The following is a 19460-nucleotide window of genomic DNA, read 5'->3' as shown; positions in this document are numbered from 1 at the left end:
TAACAGTTGGTTTATTACACTATGTACAATGAGAAGAAGAAGAACACACAGTGCAGCCTTATACAGTCTTATACTCATCCCAGGACACGGGCCCGTTTCACACTCAGACACACTCACACGGGGTTGTAGATGGTCAGGTTGATGGTCAGGGATGATGGCGTCCAGGCAGTTCACTCCGGTCCCCGACTCGCACCGTGAGGAAGATGGTCAGGGTGGCAGAAGCTCCCCGCGGGTCGTTGGCGCGGATCGGAAATTACGGGGCGAACGGTAAGGCTGGCTGGGCGGTTACTTGTGACCACGGTCGCGTACGTAATAGATGACCCGGCGCTATATGCGCTCCCAATACAAGTTCATAGGCGCCCCCAATACAAGTTCAATAGGCGCTCCCAATGCAAGTTCATAGCAAAGCGCCGCTCCCGCAGAAGTCCTGTCGCATACGTCCTCATACAAAGCGCAATCGTGCAAGTCCCTCTTACAGTGCGCTCTCCCAACAAGTCCTTTATCATGCGCAAATCATGCAAGTCCTCTGACAGTCCTGTTGCAACAATTCTTCCGCACGAGTCCTCTTACAACGATTCTTTCGCACGAGTCCTCCTACAACGATTCTTTCGCACGAGTCTTGTTGCACGAGTCCTGTTGCACGAGTCCCTTCCGCACGAGTCCTCTTTAGCACGCCCTTTCCCCACGAGTCCTCCTCAAGGGCTTTGTGTGTGCGCTTATATAGGCACGCCCTTACCACGCCCCTCACGCCATGTCACCCGAGCCCTGATTGGCTGGCGGCCCTTACCGCTGCTGTCTGCCCCGCTTCAACCTCGACGCCGCGCTCCTCCCTCTCTCAGGCCTACCTCGTGTCCCTTGACTAGTGAGCATCGTAATGCGAGGTGCCATAGCCAAAATGGGGCACGTGATGGATTCTGCCCAACGAGGTAGATTTGGAGGGCGGAGGCAAAATGAACGGGGCCTATCTTATTTCTTTTACACAACGCAGATGATACTAGGGAAATGGCCTTATTCTCACACATACTATGACATAACTAATATCCTAAATGGGCCTACGTGTTGCTTGTGGACTAACTATGGGGGCAAACCTTTAACCTTTAATGATGTTATATTTACACTCTCAAAACCGCAACAATATATATATATATATACATATATATATATATATATATATATATATATATATATATATATATGTACTGTATGTATCCTTCCTGAAAATGTCATGAGAGCACTTGCTCGCAGGAGTCCCAAGGGTCACATAACCACACTCGTATGTGACCATCGACAAATTGCGTACAGATCTAGACATCAACGAAGTGGGGGAATTAACCTGTTGTAAGAATGGGTTATTTCCTTGTATCGATAAATAGTGTGAAAGGATGATTCAATGAAAATCAGATTACTGGTTAAGCATTACCTGTTTGCAAAGGATGAACTGCTCCACCTGTACTATGACCTTTTGGTTTCCTGTATTAAATGGGGTAGCATTAAGGAATATAAAAAGCTATAAGAGATTCGCACAGCAGTTTTAAGCAAATAAATTGATTAGGAAACGTTCAAGGAGGCGTTCTCAGTCACCAATTAAATATTTTGTAAAACCTTTGGTTCTTTCACCACCAAACTAAAGCTTGGATTTGGTAAACGGGAATTGGCCGACACCATGTTTGAATTTCGTGCTAGTAATTAGATGTCCTATTTGTACTCATCAAACCCATGAAAGACGAGCATCACTACTTCAGAGAGATAGAGTGGGACAAGGGGCAATGATTGAGATTCATGGCCACCCATCCCTGTCTTCCCATTGTTGTTTAATGAAAACACATTATTCTGTACACGTCGCGTAAAGGGAACAAAGGGTTCGATGCATAATCATAAACATTTTGAATGATCATAACATTGGATGAAAGTGAGTCCTCATTTTGCGGGTTGGCCATAATGTCACGTATGTGGGTTTAGTGTGCATAGTTGGAGAGGTTTTAAGCAGAAATGGTCGGAAGCTCGATGAAGGCCCGAGCCAGGCTGATGATCCAGGGAGCCTGATAATTATCGGTCAATCGGTTACAAACTATTGACGTTCTGATTTTAGGTTTCTCACTGTTTTGAGGTTAGCGATGAAAAATAAATGTTTGTGTAATGCATTCAAAATGGCTGTTGATGTTCAATATATGACTGGAATTGTTATGAGGGACAGATTTACACAGAATAAATTATGTGTGTGCTCCAGAGTACGAGTGCATTTGCACCTCTCACATTGCTCTCTCCCAATCCTCTTTGTGCCCCCTCCCTCCCTACTTCCTCACCCATCCCGGGTTGACTCGCTCCGACTTCTCTCCGACCCATGATGTCGCTTGCAATCCCGTGCACATCTTTTCAGCCCTGGGAGCCACAGTTGTTCTGCACAAACTTTCCGCACACGGTGGCGTGCGCAGACTCGTTGGGCAGCTCACTACTCACTGCCACCGAGGAGGGCATTTTCCTTCTCCACGGTGGGACAACTTGATATGTTTGCATGCGTTGGTGAAGGCTTGCAGAAGGCCTTATTAATCATGGAATTGAGGTCACAAAGGTTGTCCTGGTTACAATAAAGATCCCATAGTTTCTCGGTTGTCATACGTAGATGGACACGTTGCTGACAAACTCATTGAGTGTTGAACTTTAAAATGTTGTTGAGGGGTCAAACCACTTTGATTTTAAAACGGATGTGATGTCACATGCTTGCTATGTCACATTACGCTAAGGCATTCCCGATACAATCAAATGATGACGAGCATGGCAATGTTTGTGAAATGGAAATGCCATGATAACATTCGCTTGGCCCGACAACCAACTGATGTTTCGACCACAGAATAGTCTTTAACAGACCAAGGTGAAGACCCCTCTGTGGCCAAGGCATCTGGTTTCACCTAAGACAAGACGAGCGTATTGGTTGCACGTGCCTTCCCTTTCCTAGATTGAAAGCTCTTCCTGTAATTTCCTATCCAGTCAGGTCCTGACATTTCATAAAGACTCGGGCCTGATGGAAACTCTGCTCATGCCCCGAAGTCCTTGTTTGACAATGTGTTTGTCGGATTTCCCTCTTTATCAAACCATCTTCTCAGGGCTACATCTCATCAGTGATTTAATACATATTTATTGGAGATTATTGAATGTAAAACTGAGTAACTAGGATGATCCTTTGACTTTTTAGCCTTTTGTTGTTTATCAGTAAAACCATGGAATTTGGAACTGCCACAAACATGAACTGCCACTGCCTCCCCCTCCCTCCCTACTACTTCCTGACGGGTGGGTATAGAATGTGAATTTGAAGTGGAGTTCAACTTCATTATTGAAATCAAAGATTGTATATCATATGTAGGTGAAGATTTTAATAAATTATGTTCTACTACGTACTTGATAGACGTACTCATGTAGTACTGCACATTTAATATATGTACTCACATTGTACTACATATTTAATAGACATACATCTTTCTGAGGAGAGGGCAGAGCTTGGGCTTTGTTTACCCATTTTCCTGAAAGTTGCTCCTCCCCCACGCCCTCTTGCGGTGGAGAGGGGAGGAGCTTTCCACGCCCTGGTGCTGAGGAGAGGGGAGGAGCTTTCCACACCCACGTGCTGAGGAGAGGGGAGGAGCTTTCAATAAGCAAGCAAACTGAATGAATGAATGAATGAATTCAGTTTTGCTGGCTTATTGAAAGCTCCTCCCCAAAGCAAGCAAACTGAATTCATTCATTCATTCATTCATTCAGTTTGCTTGCTTATTGAAAGCTCCTCCCCTCAATAAGCAAGCAAACTGTTTCATATACAGACTTGGCATTTAATATGGAATATTTTTTTTTTCTTGATTTGGGTTTACTTTCTTAACTCAGTATATCAATCTGGTGAGTTTCTTTTACACTTTGGTGATTTATTTGTTAAAAGAACCATGTCACTGATTGTCTGTCGCAGCAAGAAGTCAACAACAGGATTATATCACAGGTGGTGTGGCAAAATGTACGGACAGGTGCATTTGACGATTGGCTTCACAGTCGGTTATACAAGGGTTGTTGCCTTCTGTATTAGTGGAAAACAACTGCTGCACGTCTCCAAAAGTTATTGCCGCTTCCTCTGGAGATGGTCCGTCAACTCGACAATGCTGTTTGTCATGGAGTGGTGGCTTTATGAAATTACGGCATGAAAGAGCGTGCTATTGCTCGGCAGTATTGCATCACTCAAGGTCAGGTGTCAAAGATCCTGAAACGAAATGCTCAGAGGGGTGTCCCTACTCCAATACCGAGGCCAGGACGTCCCCACAGAACCACAAGGAGGGATGATCGCTAGCTGCACCGGTTAGTCCGCAATGGCCGTACCAAGTCAGCTAATCGGCTTAGGGCTGAGTGGCAGCAACTGACAAATGTGCCTGTATCCAGAAGGCTAGTCAACCAACGACTGGTTCAAGCAGGCTATTGTGGCAGGCGTCCCCTGAGAAAGCCACGCCTGACCAGACAACACCGCCAGCGCCGATTGCAGTGGACCAGAGAGCACCGTCAATGGCAGCCAGGACACTGGAATCACGTGATCTTCAGTGACGTCTAGATTTATGGTCTATCGTCAAGATGGCTGCGTTGGAGTGCGCAGACAAGTGCATGAAGCCTACAACAAAGATTGTATAGTGCCAAGAGTCCAAGCTGGAGGTGGTGGGGTGACCGTTTGGGCTGCTTTTCATGCAGGGGGCAAAACTGACCTGGTTGTTCTGAATGGAAACCTGAACCAATTCAAGTACAGGGCCATTCTGGAAGAAACATTGCTTCCATTTGCTCGTGCAGCCTTTCGAGGAAACTTTGTCTTCCAAGATGACAATGCACAGCCTCATCGTGCTCGCATGATCCAACACTTTCTTGCTGACCATGGTGTATAGCATATGGAGTGGCCTGCCATGTCCCTGGATATGAATCCGTTAGAGAACTTGTGGGCAGAATTAACGCGTCAAATCGACCACTTGGACCAGCAGCCGACCTCTGTGCGTGAATTGCAGCAGGCTATTGTCACTGCATGGCAAGCGATTCCTGTCCAAACCTTGGCAAATCTCGTGAACAGCATGCCTCAACGTGTACATGCTCTCCTGAATGCTCTTGGGGGTTACACGAAGTACTGAACTGTAATTTTACTGTCCATGATCCCAGTCGTAATTTAACTTTTGTTTTTGTTAAAAAAATTTTTGGCAAATGTGCAAAATAAAGAGATACTTCTGGAAAACGTACAGAAGTTTAACACAGTACTGTCCATGAATTGAGTTCAATATCAGTTTACATCACTTTCAAGGATCAATTTATTTGTTTCAAAATGTCAAATGTGGTTTTTGTTTCTTTTAAAGGTCACATTAACAAAATCTAGAATAATTTCAACATAATTCCAATGAACTTTTGGTTCTAAGACATCTTGAAAAGTAAGTTCACCCCCACAAAAAATATATTCCATATTAAATGCCAAGTCTGTATATTGTTTCCTTCAGTTAAACCTCCATGGGGTCAATCCATGCTGAATATTCTCACTGACGCTAATTTAGCCAATGGGATGAATGCCCTAAATCTCAAATGCAGTAACATGACTACAGACTCTGTACACCCGTAATCTGTGAGGTTTGCCTATCATATATATATATATATATATACAAGCCTTTCTCCATTGTGGTTTTAACAATTCTCCGTGGGCATTTTTATGTGTTCTCCGCCCTCATTACTATGATCTGAGACTTTTCATAAATATAGATTAAGTCTTGGAATATAATTTCTCATCCTTCAGACAGTCAGGCAGTAGCCTCTTCCCTCTCTGCAGACAGACCTCGATAGAATTAGGAGCTGGTCTAACACTTGGTATATGTCTTTGAACCCTGACAAGTCCCACATACTCATCCTGTCTCTCCGCAAGGACCGTCTAGGAAACCATGCCATCTACTTCAAAAACAAACCACTGAAAGAGGTTGTCATTCAAACATTTGGGCCTCACCATCAGCCATGATCTTTCTTGGACAGACAAGATGGACTCCAGAGCTAGCCGCTGACTGGGCATCCTCCGTTATGCACGGTCTTCATTTGCAGAGGTCTTCATCTTCATTTTTATCCAAGGTCTTCCCTTGGCCAATCTGAACTTTTGACAACCTACTAGGCCTTCATTTGCAGCTTAATGGAGTACTGCTCTCCCCTTTGGGCTGGCGTCCGTGCCTCACACCTTGCCCTTCTTGATGTCATGGAAAGTAATGTCCTCAAGATTATTGGGATCTCTCATGATGAAGCTGAGTGTCTAGGCCTGTTACTTTCGCATTGTAGACATGTTGATGGCCTCTCCATGTTATATCGGCTCCTTTTTATCTTGCACCCTCTGGCCTCTTTTTGCTCTCTCTCCCTCCCAGGTTTCTATAGGGGGGTACACAGTCTGCCAATAACCCGCTTCTTGCAAAAAACTCCCAAAATTCAAGCTCACTGCTCACCTCCACTCATTTGTTCCTCTTTTCTCTCACCTGTGTAACCAACTTCCCCAGTCAGTTCAGTCCCATTCTTCCCTCCACGGCTTCAAGGCAGCTGTTCATCACCACCTCAGTCATTCCCATCCATACGGTACTCATGATCTCTTCTTCTCCAAGTGACCCCACTTCCTTTTTCCAGGTTATTGTGATTGCCCCCCTCTCCTTCACCTCTTTTCCTTTGTTAGTTGTCGGTTGGTTTGTTCCTTTTCTATTTCATTCCCATTTTCCCCTTCTTCTTACTGTGTTTCATTCATCTTGTGTGCAGCTTGTTCACCCCCACGTGCCCTTCTCCCATTTTCCTTAATCTCACTCTCATTCCTCCTCCTCGGCTGGCGATTTCCCCTTTCCATTCTGCTCTTGCAGTTTCACGAGCCTCCATCATGTATACAAAAAAGATCCGAAATCCTAGCAGGTCCTACGTCTGTGCTTTGTTGTGCTTTGTAACTTCTTCTTCTTTCAGTCACTCAGGTTCCCTCCTCCATATTCTCGAAGGCCACTTAATAAGTAACCATGTGTGCAATAAATTAACTGCACACAAGTCATTGACCCCCAAATACCAGCCGTGACCCATTTTTGGACTGGCATCTCGGTGCTGGAATCTGGCTCAGCCTATAACCACCTGATCAAAAGTTTAAAATTTTCATTCGCTTCCTTGTTCTTCACTTTGTTTCTATCATAATAAAAATAATAAATAATCCTACTGTGACAAAGTCTATCAGAGCTGATTGTTAACTTAACAAAAACATTTTATAAGTGATCAAAAAGCTGACAAGCCGACTTGTGGATAAGCGTAGGCCTTTGGGATTGAATCATATATTGTTCTTTGTGGATTAAATGGGATGTATAATGGAAGTACAGTCGTGGCCAAAAATATTGCCACCCTTGCACTTTTTTCAAACCATTTTCTCTAAAATAAGTTGAAATTGACAAAAGTATTTGGTCTCCACAATTCTTTTTTCACTGTTAATATTACCGAACCTTTGTTTTTGATTCAGAACTTAATAAATCCTTTTAAATCAGAAAAGAAAAAGAAATGGCATTGACAAAATTATTGACACCCCAGACTTAATATTTGGTAGCACAGCCTTTGGACAAAATAACTGCCGTCAAGCGCTTCCTATAGCCATGAATGAGCTTCCTACACCTCTCTACCTGCAGTTTGGCCCACTCTTCTTGTGCAAACTGCTCCAGTTTTTCCAGATTTGAAGGGTGCATTCTCCCAACTGCTGTTTTCAGATCTCCCCACCGGTGTTCAATGGGATTTAGATCTGGACTAATTGCTGGCCACTTCAGAACAGTCCAGCGTTTTGTCTTGAACCATTCCTGGGTGCTTTTTGAGTTCAAGACCCATGACCTTTGACGGAGACCCAGCTTTCTGACACTGTGTTGAACATTGCGCTCCAATATGCCTTGGTTATCTCCTGATTTCATGATGCCATGTACACATTCAAGGCACCCAGTGCCAGAGGCAGCACAGCAACCCCAAAACATCACGGAACATCCTCCATGTTTGACTGTAGGGAAGGTGTTCTTTTCTTTAAAGGCTTAATTTTGTTTTCTGTAAACATAGAGATGATGTGCTTTACCAAAAAGCTCTAATTTGGTCTCATCTGTCCACAGGACAATCTCCTAGAAGGATTTTGGCTTGTTCAGGTGTGTTTTGGAAAACTCCAGTCGGGCTTTCTTATTTCTCTCTCTCACCAGTGGGGTCCTCCTGGGTCTCCTGCCAAAGAACCCCCTTTCATTGAGTTGGCCACGGATGATGCGAGTTTAAACTGTCGTACCTTGTGTCTGAAGGTAGCTTTAATCTGTTTGGCAGTTGATCGAGCTGCTTGCTCCACCATTCGAACAATCCTTCGCTGCAATCTTCGATCAAGTTTTCTGTTGCGGCCACGTCCAGGGAGGATGGCTTCAGCGCCATGAGCCTTAAATCTCCTGATAACATTGCGTACGGTGGACACAGGAACATCAAGGTCTCTGGTCTATGGAGATGGACATCAAGGTCTCTGGAGATGGACTTGTAGCCTTGAGATTGTCCATGCTTGGCTACAATCTTGTGTCGGACCTCCTCAAATAATTTTCTGGTTTTCTTTCTTTTCTCCATGCTCATTGCCGTACACACAGTGACACAAAACAGCAAAAAGACTCCTTTTCTCTATTTAAACTGGTTGAATGGGTGATTGTTACATTGGAGGCACCTGCATCTTACCATAGGTGAGTTCAATTCCAAAGTAAAGGAGAATCCACCTGCTTGAAATCGAATTATTTCTAACAACTTCTAAAAGGTGCCAATATATTGTCGAGGCAATTTTAGGATTTCTGTGTGGAATAAGCTAAGATTTAGTGATTTTTTTCAGCTTTTTTTGTTTTGTTCCACTGCAAACCGAAGAAATACACATGTCGATACCAAAATATTTTTCTAATTTCAACAATTTTCTGGAAGAAATGGTCAATTGTTCAAAAAAAGTGCAAGGGTGCCAATATTTTTGGCCACGACTGTAAATGAATTAAATGTGTGTATGAAGTTGAGTAACCATGAGTTGAGTTAAAAGGATGAATAAAGTAATCAGATGCTGATATGGGCTAACAACACAGGCCTGATGGTCTAAATGGTCTCAACATGTCCTTGAATTCCTTGTATATCTGTGATTGAATGTACAGGATGTTCCAAAAAGATCTGGACAAATTTGCTTGTTTATATATTTAGTACCACAAATGATACAATGATACCCTTTGGTTTATGTGATACAGAAACTCATAACGTTTTCTTTATTTTCAGGTCGGGTAGTTTAATGTAAAAGAAAATGGTGACTCCACAGGACAGAGCTCAGTGCGTCGAATGGTTCATCGAGATGAGATCTGACACGCAAGTTTAGCGTAATTTCCGTACAAGGTATGGAAGGAATCCACCATTGTGGACTAGTATCAGAGAGGGGTACAAGAGGTTTAAGGAGACTGGAAGTTGTCAGAAACAGAAAAGTTCCGGTTGACCAAGCACTAGTGCAGCAGATGTTGAACGAGTGCGTGAATCATTTCAACAAAGTACCAGAAAATCAATCCGACACACATCCATAGATCTGGGACTACCAACCACCACTGTAATCAGGATTTTGCATAAGAGATTGAAGCTTCATGCCTATAAAGTGCAGATTCTGCAGGAACTCCAACCAAATGACAGACCCAAGCGCAAGGCATCTGCCTTGGAAATGCTCAGTTGTATAGAGGATGACGAAGATTACCTGAAAAAGGTCATATTCAAAGACAAAGCTTGCTTTCATGTATCGGGGAAGGTGAGGATCCAGGGCTCTGAAAACCCCCACGTTGTCAGTGAACACATACGTAACAGTTTGAAGGTCTAACAACCCTAACACAAACATGCTGAGCTGAACATGGCCAGAACCCGTGTACCGCCTTGATGTCCTGCACGTGACAAATGGAGCTCACATTGAAGTGTATTGATGGTGTGCACAAAACGTTATGAGTTTCTGTATCATATAAACCAAAGGGTATTGTTCTACCATTTGTGGTTCTAAATATATTAGCAACCAAAGTTGTTCAGGTCTTTTTGGAAAACCCTGTATGTAAGAATGTTTGAATAAATTAACACCTGATTTTGTGTTTTTGTTTATAGAGGGACAGTCACCAGTGGCCATATTTGACCGAAGTTTCTGCGTCAAACAGCTGAGTGTGCTGGAGACCCAGGACCTGCTGCTTATGCTTTCCGATCGAGGTACAGTGATTCGCCAAGCATCTCCAGCACATACATCATTCATGATTATAGTGTGGTGGAGCTGCTCTCGAAATCCCTTGGGTTACTTGCCCATGCTAGAACCCGTGTACCGCCTTGGAACCATTAGAACACTGTGATGGAAGAGGCACAAGTCGTGACCTGTAGGTTCGAATTCTCCCTTCTGTTTATCTCGGCCTCCCACGTGCTGTCCCACACCCATGCAGCACCTCACCGCTGTCTTTGTGTTCACTTTTTTTGTCTTTCTCTTCCTTACTGTCTGTCTTACCCTCTTTCTCCTGAATGTATTGAGCATCCACGTAGGTCCACAAGCTTGAAAGATTCCTCATAAATCGACCATTTTTGGTTAGTTTCCTCCTGAAGCTTATCCCTTTCTCCCACATTGCTATGAATAAATATTTTTAATCCTTCGATCCCAAGGCAATTCCATTAGCCAGGCCCTGTTCTGATGTTCTTCCCGACGTGACACCGTATAACCTGACAGGCCACATTCATCGATTCGCAAAGCATTGATTTTCGCTCTTACAAAACGGCTCAAAAAGTTTAAACTTATTGATGCGAAATATCCATCAACAGGTCCTCAGTCATGTTTGGATTTCATGCAATTACATTGGCCTCTTGTGAAAAGTCAATGATTAAATCTGCTCAAGTCATTCCCTTGTATATACGGATTATTTTTCATTGTGAACGTGTCAGAATTGTATGTTCACTTCTCCGGCAAAGCGGCCCACATCATACTGACCAATGTATGTTGACCGTACTGAAGGCCCATGTTCTAGGACACAGCGCCAAGGCATTCACAACAAGTCGTGAAAAAATTTACGAGTCCCTGTCCAAGTCACCACTCTGTCCAAGTCACCACTCTGTCCAAGTCACCACTCTGTCCAAGTCACCACTCTGTCCAAGTCACCACTCTGTCCAAGTCACCACTCTGTCCAAGTCACCACTCTGTCCAAGTCACCACTCTGTCCAAGTCACCACTCTGTCCAAGTCACCACTCTGTCCAAGTCACCACTCTGTCCAAGTCACTACTCTATCCAAGTCACCACTCTATCCAAGTCACCACTCTATCCAAGTCACCACTCTATCCAAGTCACCACTCTATCCAAGTCACCACTCTGTCCAAGTCACCACTCTGTCCAAGTCACCACTCTGTCCAAGTCACCACTCTGTCCAAGTCACCACTCTGTCCAAGTCACCACTCTGTCCAAGTCACCACTCTGTCCAAGTCACCACTCTGTCCAAGTCATCACTCTGTCCAAGTCACCACTCTGTCCAAGTCACCACTCTGTCCAAGTCACCACTCTGTCCAAGTCACCACTCTGTCCAAGTCACCACTCTGTCCAAGTCACCACTCTATCCAAGTCACCACTCTATCCAAGTCACCACTCTATCCAAGTCACCACTCTGTCCAAGTCACCACTCTGTCCAAGTCACCACTCTGTCCAAGTCACCACTCTGTCCAAGTCACCACTCTGTCCAAGTCACCACTCTGTCCAAGTCACCACTCTGTCCAAGTCACCACTCTGTCCAAGTCACCACTCTGTCCAAGTCACCACTCTGTCCAAGTCACCACTCTGTCCAAGTCACCACTCTATCCAAGTCACCACTCTGTCCAAGTCACCACTCTGTCCAAGTCACCACTCTGTCCAAGTCACCACTCTGTCCAAGTCACCACTCTGTCCAAGTCACCACTCTATCCAAGTCACCACTCTGTCCAAGTCACCACTCTGTCCAAGTCACCACTCTATCCAAGTCACCACTCTATCCAAGTCACCACTCTGTCCAAGTCACCACTCTGTCCAAGTCACCACTCTGTCCAAGTCACCACTCTGTCCAAGTCACCACTCTGTCCAAGTCACCACTCTCTCCAGGTCACCACTCTCTCCAGGTCACCACTCTCTCCAGGGCTTTGCCCACTACATCATGCAACTGCTCGGCCAACATACATACCAACTGTATAATCTGGTAACAGTAAATTGAAATAAAAATAAATCATTAAAAAATAATCAAGTAACTGAAAGTTGTTTCATGAATCACCAGTTGTTAAAATATGGTGAAGTCCTTGGGTTTATAAACTATTTGGCCTTGCCCTGAGATTTGCTTCACGGGGGGTGATTACTTTGCTCAACGACCAAGCCGGTAGCCTTTGTGAAGACGGAATGGTTTCTTGGGGACCAATTATAAGACACTTTGACCACAACGAACTATGAGAGCATTGAGAAAGAATGTAGGCCATTTGCTCGTCTTTCTCACTTTCACCAAATCCCCTGGATCTCTTTGGCTTTGAGGATCATCCATTTTGATAATTGGAATTGTCAAAAAGCAATGGAATGGAAGAGGAAAGGAAGGTAGGGGAGTGCAGGAGTAGCGGGTAGGGAGAGCAAAGGAAATTGGGAGATAGAGAGGAGGGTAGATGAGACATGTGTATGTGGGCTGGGGAGGGGCAGCTCAGATCCGCTACCCCCTTCCTCCTACATTTGCTTACATAATAAATATACTCCACCTTTTTCACTTCTACCTCTTTAATCCCCACGAACCCTCAGGCAAAGAGTCCCGGCTGTACGCGTTCAGTTTGGCACAGCTGATGATTCGACCCAGCGAGGGCGCACCTGCCCTGGGAAAGCCGGAATGCCGAGAGTTCAAGTTGGAAAAGACAAGAGGTCGAAACCTGCACCACTGTTCATGTGGTTTATATTTCGTCTAACGTTCTGCCATTCTCTGCTGATGAGGAGGGGAGTGTCGTTGAAGCTGAAGGGAAAGGTGTATGCTGCATGTGTGAGAAGTGTTGTGATTTATGGGAGCGAGACATGGGTAATGAACGTAGAGCAGCAACAAAGGCTGGAAAGGGTGGAAATGCGAATGGTTCGGTGGATGTGCGGAATATCGTTGAGAGAGAGGAAGACAAATGATGAATTGCGAAAGATGATGGGAATAGAGCCTGTGATGGATGCTGTGAAGAGAAACAGGTTGTGATGGTTTGGTCATGTGTTGAGGAAGGATGAAAGTGACTGGTTGAGAAGAGTGATAGAAATGAATGTAGAAGGAAGTAGAGGACAGGGAAGACTGAGAAAGACTTGGCTAAAGATGGTGGAAGAAGAAATGCGGGCAAGGGGGTTAACAAGGGGAGATGCAGAAAATAGGGCAAAATGGAGAAGATTGTCATGGGGACCGCAAGGCTAACCCCCGCTCTGGCAGGGAAAATGGCCTCAAAATGCACGTTGTTGTTGTTGTTGTTGTTCTGCCATTCTCTATATTGCTTTTAATGTCACAAGATAACATGTTGAAGATGCCTTCGGAGACCTTACAGGGGACTTGGGGGCGAGCTCAGATAACAGGAACTGTTGGGAGCAATGCTCTACAACATTTCTGGAATGTCATCACGTCATCACGTGCTTGTTTATCCTTGTATTTCTTTCTCAATGCAGGCTGCCACCTGTACGCATTGAACACACACAGCACATGCAAAACCCTACGCATTGTGACTGCAATCCGAAACCGCTTGCTGCTTGCGGCCTGGCGTGGCAGGCCTCCCGATTCTCCACCCGGCGGTCCTCCGGGGGATGGTTTTCAGTACATCCGGGTGAGAGGTTGCAACTTCTTACCTGCTTTCCTTTACATTTTTCCGCTCTCCCCTCCTCCCACCACCTGGAAAGATCAGCTTAGTAAATTATTTAATTCAACAACCAAGTGGCCATGACAAGGGCCTATGCTTCCTTGTGATGAATCAGTCAATTGACTGAGCATTACATTTTCAGTCTATTTTCAAGATACTATTTTTCTCTACTCCTTTTCAGTAGGCCCACAATTGCCTCTAAGGTAACGAGCCCTAGCCAGTGATATAGCTAGGCCTTGACCAATTCAAATTGATGTTATCCTCGCCTTTCCTAATGTTTTAGTTATCCTGAACAAACCATTTCTCAGCACAGGGTTGCCATTACTTTCTGAAAAGTTTGAGACGAATGCAAAATCAGTATCTGTACCTCATGTGACCATCATTTACATCACCATGTGACAGGAGATCTGCGTACCCGAGGTTCCGACAGTGTTGACGTTGCTCGATGGGAAAACGGGCGAGAATGACAACTTTATCTGCGTGGCGTGCCCGCACCACTTCACTCTCCTCAACGAGAGCACTGGTCAGGCCTTTCGCCTGCACCAGATAGACGCCAGTAAGGTGGGAACGCTGTAAAAATGTGTTTGCAACGAGCGCTGTTCTTTGCATTGAGAGCACAGGATTAATGTAACATACACTACATGACCAAAAGTATGTGGATGCCCGAACATATCATTCCAAAGTCATGGGCATTAGTAGAGTTGGTCCCCCCCTTTGCTGCTATAAAAGCCTCCACTCTTCTGGGAAGGCTTTCCACTAGATGTTCAAACATTGCTGCGGGGATTTGCTCCCATTCAGCCACAAGAGCATTAGTGAGGTCGGACACTGATGTTGGGCGATTAGGCCTGGCTCACAGTCAGCTTTCCAATTCATCCCAAAGGTGTTTGATGGAGTTGAGGTCAGGACTCTGTGCAGGCCAGTCAAGTTCTTCCACACCGATCTCGACAAACAATTTCTGTATGGACCTCGCTTTGTGCACGGGGGCATTGTCAAGCTGAAACAGGAAAGGACCTTCCCCAAACTGTTGCCACAAAGTTGGAAACACACAATCGTCTAGAATGCCATTGTATGCTGTAGCGTTAAGATTTCCCTTCACTGGAACTAAGGGGCCGAGCCCGAACCATGAAAAACAGCCCCAGACCATTATTCCCCCTCCACCAAACTTTACAGTTGGCACTATGCATTTGGGCAGGTAGTGTTCTCCTGGCATCCACCAAACCCAGATTCGTCCGTCCGACTGCCAGATGGTGAAGCGTGATTCATCACTCCAGAGAACACGTTTACACTGCTCCAGAGTCCAATGGCGGCGAGCTTTACACCACTCCAGCCGACGCTTGGCATTGTGCATGGTGATCTTTGGCTTGTGTGCGGTTGCTCGGCCATGGAATCCCATTTCATGAAGCTCCTGACGAACAGTTGTTGTGCTGACGTTGCTTCCAGAGGCAGCTTGGAACTCGGTAGTGAGTGTTGCAACCAAGGATAGATGATTTTTATGTGCTACGTGCTTCAGCACTAGGCAGTCCCTTTCTGTGAGCTTGCATGGCCTACCCCTTCGCGGCTGAGCTGTTGTTGCTCCTCGACGTTTCCACTTCACAATAACAGCACTTACAGTTGACCGGGTCAGCTCTAGCAGGGCAGAAATTTGACGAACTGACTTGTTGGAAAGGTGGCATCCTATGACGGTGCCACGTTGAAAGTCACTGAGCTCTTCAGTACGGCCCATTCTACTGCCAATGTTTGTCTCTGGAGATTGCATGGCTGTGAGCTTGATTATATATACCTGTCAACAATGGGTGTGACTGAAATGGCTGAATCCACTAATTAGAGCAGGTGTCCGCATACTTTTGTTCATGTAGTGTATCTACAAATGAAACGATCTAGCTCACCGTATAATATGCATCGTGCCAAATTCCGGGCATAACATTGTCACTCTGTGCATTGTTGTTGCAATAACAAAGGAGCTTTTCTATTGGAGTGCCTTCAGAAAGTGGTCACACTCCTTGGCTTTGTCACATTTTGTTGTGTTACAGCCTGAATTTAAAATGGATTAAACTGAGATTTGTTTTTGTCATTGATCTCCACACAATACCCCACAATGTCAAAGTGGAATTTTTGTTTTAGAATTTTTTTCCAAATCGATGAATAATGAAAAGCCGAAACGTCTTGAGTTAATAAGTATTCAACACCTTTGCTATGACAATCCAAATTGAGCTCAGGTGCATCCAATTTCCTTTAATCATCCTTGAGATGTCTCTACACCTTGATTTGGAGTCCACCTTTGGCCAGTTCAATTGATGGGACATTATTCAGAAAGAAACACACCTTTCTATACAAGGCTCCACAGTTAACACTGCATGTCAGAGCAGAAACTCTACCATGAAGTCCAAGGAATTATCCGTAGAACTCTGGGGAAGGGTATAAAACAATTTCTAGATTGTTGAAAGTTCCCAAGAGCACATTGAGCTCCATCATTCGGAAATGGAAATAATATGGAACTACCCAGACTCTTCCTAGAGCTGGCTGTCCGACCAAACTGAGCAACCGGGCAAGAAAGATTTTGGTCAGGGAGATGACCAAGAACCCAATATGATCATTCTGACAAAGCTATAGACTTAGTTGGCTGAGGTGGGAGAACCTGCCGGAAGGACAACAATCTCTGCAGCACTACACAAATCTAGGCTTTATGGGAGAGTGGCCAGATGGAAGCCACTCCTGAGAAAAAGTCATGTGACAGCATAATTGGAGTTTGCAAAAAGGCATGTGAAAGACTCTGAGGGCATGAGGCAAAATGTTCTGTAATATGATGAGACAAAAATTGAACTCTTTGGCCTGAATGCAAAACACTACATCTGGCGGAAACCGAGCACAGCTCATCACCCATCTAACACCATCCCTACTGTGATGCATTGTGGTGGGAGCATCATGCTATGGGGATGCTTTTCAGTGGCAGGGCTTGGAGATATATAGTATAGAGGGAACAATGAATGGAGCCAAATACAGGCAAATCCTTGAGGAGAACCTGCTTGAGAGTACTATAGGCCTTCGACTGTAGTGAAGATTTACGTTCCAACAGGACAAAGACCCCAAGCATACAGCCAAAGCAACACTGGAATGGCTTCAGAACAAGAACGTGAAAGTCCATGAGTGGCCCCACAAGGCCCAGACTTGATTCCCATTGATAATTTTTGGAAAAACTTGAAGATTTATGTTCACCGACGCCCCCCCATCCAACTTGACATCGCTTGAACAAATCTGCAAAGAAGAATGGGAGAAACTCCCCAAATCCAGATGTGCAAAGCTGATACAAACATACCCATGAAGACTCGAAGCTGTAATCACTGCCAAAGGCACTTTTATGAATTATTGACTCAGGAGGTTGAATATTTATGTAAATTATATATTTCTGATTTTCATTTTAAATTATTTTGTAAAGATTTCTCAAATGTTTTTTTTCACTTTGACATTATGGAGTATTATGTGTAGATCAGTGACAAAAATATCTCAATTTAACCCATTATAGATTCAGGCTGTAACACAACAAAATGTGAAAAAGTCAAGGGGTGTGAATACTTCCTGAAGGCACTGTACATCCGGGTTGACTCGGCTGACCCGGTCTGCCAAATCAGTAGTCATGACAGGTGACTTTCCATGAGTTTCCCTTAATCTTTATTCGAGGACATCTCATCATGAAACCTCGGTCGAGTGGTCCCATGTACATCGGAAATGACCAACCAGTGTGTCGTTAATGAAAATGAAATGCCACCCGAAAGATGATGCACAGAGCTTCGTTTGTGTTGCAAATAATTCAAAGGTCGTGCTTAATGAGCCATGTGGTTTACATGTTGTGCTAAGCCAGACTTGTTGAGTGCTGGTGCTTTACTCGTCCAGGTGAGCTTCTTGACTGCAATTGACCTGTATGAAGATGGCGAGGCAGGCTTGCTCTTGTGCTACAACTGTAAGTGGAAATGTTACATGGACAACCTGTCATATATATATATATATATATATATATATATATCATGTTCTTTGGACACATGCAATCGTATTGTGAGAAGAGGCCATTTAATTTAACTAGTCTTCCAAGAATGTGTATAATTAATGCAGGAGTCGCATACAAGTTACAGGTGAGAGCTCGCCACCCATTGTACTCAGATAATTTTGGTGCGGAGGGAAGAGAGCTTGCCATATAAAATCAGTTCCCCTGGATAATAGTTTCCGTGGTGTGGTAATAAACGTGGCTTGTGTAAAGTTTTGACATCCGGTGGTTGTCCTCATTGGTGGACCATTTGTATACCAATTATATAGTCGTCAGCGTTAGTCCAGGTGCAGGTTTTGTGATCTGATTCATGAGATCTGATTGAGATCTCATCAGATCTCATGAGAATTCATCCGAGATGTGTAAGCCGTATGAATGTTCCGATTGCAGACACGTGCTGTTACAAGAAGCTTTCGGCCTCCGCCATGAGCCCCCCTCCGCTGCAGCCTCCCCCTTCAGACTTGCACTTCTGTTGGAATCAAATCCCAACAAATATCGGTCAGTTCCCAAAACCCACCTGTTGTGACTTTTGTTGTAGTAATTGTAACGTGAGCAATTGTGTGTAATTATCTTGATACTCTTATTGTTTGAAATGAAAACAAATTATAACTAGATAAAGGCGCATACCCCCGCCATGCTGAACAGTTTACGTTTTGAAGCCCACTGATAGGCCGGATCTGGATCCGGACCTGAATCAAACTTTAATTGGCTTGTTATTCTCACCTAACCAACTTTTCCACCAAGTTTTGTCATAATCCCTCCACAACTTTTTGAGATACCGTGCTTTATTTCGTTTTTGGCCCTATCCCTCAATGGTAAAGAATTACCTTAAAATTGTAATATCCGGATCCAGATCCAGAACTTCCAGAATCCAGAATCAAAATCTAATCAATATTTAAATTAGTCCTTCCCAAACACCCAATTTTGCCATTAGATTTCATCCGAATTGGCCATAACTTTTTGAGATATCCTGGTCACAGACAAACAGACAGAGGTGAAAACATAACCTCCGTCCACCTTCGTTGGTGTCCTCGGTTATTAATTTTTTTCTCTTGGTTATTCCGTGTCTCAAAGACAGGTTGTAAACATGCACCTGAAGCAACTTGCATGATGCTTGTTTTAGTGTGTAATGCCATGCGTGAACACGTGACAACATGTCGTGAAGCTCGACTCCCCGTGCTGTGTGCAGTGTGTGCCTTTCCCTACTTCCTGGCCTTCACTGCCGACTGCCTGGAAGTGCGACTGATCGTCAATGGAAACCTGGTGCACAGGGCCATTATGCCTGGCCTTTCTCTTGCCTCGGCGAGTGTACGTCTGCAGGATATTCCTCACCAAACAGGGTCTATGATGTCATCGAGTCCAAATAACCAGGCCTCAAATCACATCGGTGCACATTGTGGAATATAATTGTTTGGAGTTGGGGGTGAGGAGGGTGGCACTTTGTCCCAGCGTTGCAGAGTGGTGTTTGTGAGAGGGTTTCTAAAATTGCCAAAATATGCATTGCCTAATACCTTGATGGCACCTTACTTAATTGCAGAACATGTGACGGTAACTCAA

General features: G+C 44.5%; 1 protein-coding gene across 1 annotated transcript in view; it reads left to right on the top strand.

Moving 5' to 3' along the window:
• GARNL3 (GTPase activating Rap/RanGAP domain like 3) overlaps positions 1–19460 on the top strand; it is a 156175-nt gene that overhangs the window by 104694 nt on the left and 32021 nt on the right. Inside the window, exons 18-25 of the mRNA XM_068134047.2 lie at positions 2378–2489; positions 10135–10233; positions 12798–12914; positions 13680–13834; positions 14270–14428; positions 17756–17822; positions 18294–18401; positions 19093–19211. Coding sequence (XP_067990148.2) covers positions 2378–2489; positions 10135–10233; positions 12798–12914; positions 13680–13834; positions 14270–14428; positions 17756–17822; positions 18294–18401; positions 19093–19211 — 936 coding nt within the window. The remainder of the gene's footprint in view (positions 1–2377; positions 2490–10134; positions 10234–12797; positions 12915–13679; positions 13835–14269; positions 14429–17755; positions 17823–18293; positions 18402–19092; positions 19212–19460) is intronic.

This window comes from Myxine glutinosa, chromosome 13, assembly GCF_964187855.1.
Source record: "Myxine glutinosa chromosome 13, kmMyxGlut1.1, whole genome shotgun sequence".
Lineage (NCBI taxonomy): Eukaryota > Metazoa > Chordata > Myxini > Myxiniformes > Myxinidae > Myxine > Myxine glutinosa.
The sequence above is the reverse complement of the archived record's forward strand: the minus strand, read 5'-3'. Positions and strand labels throughout refer to the sequence as shown.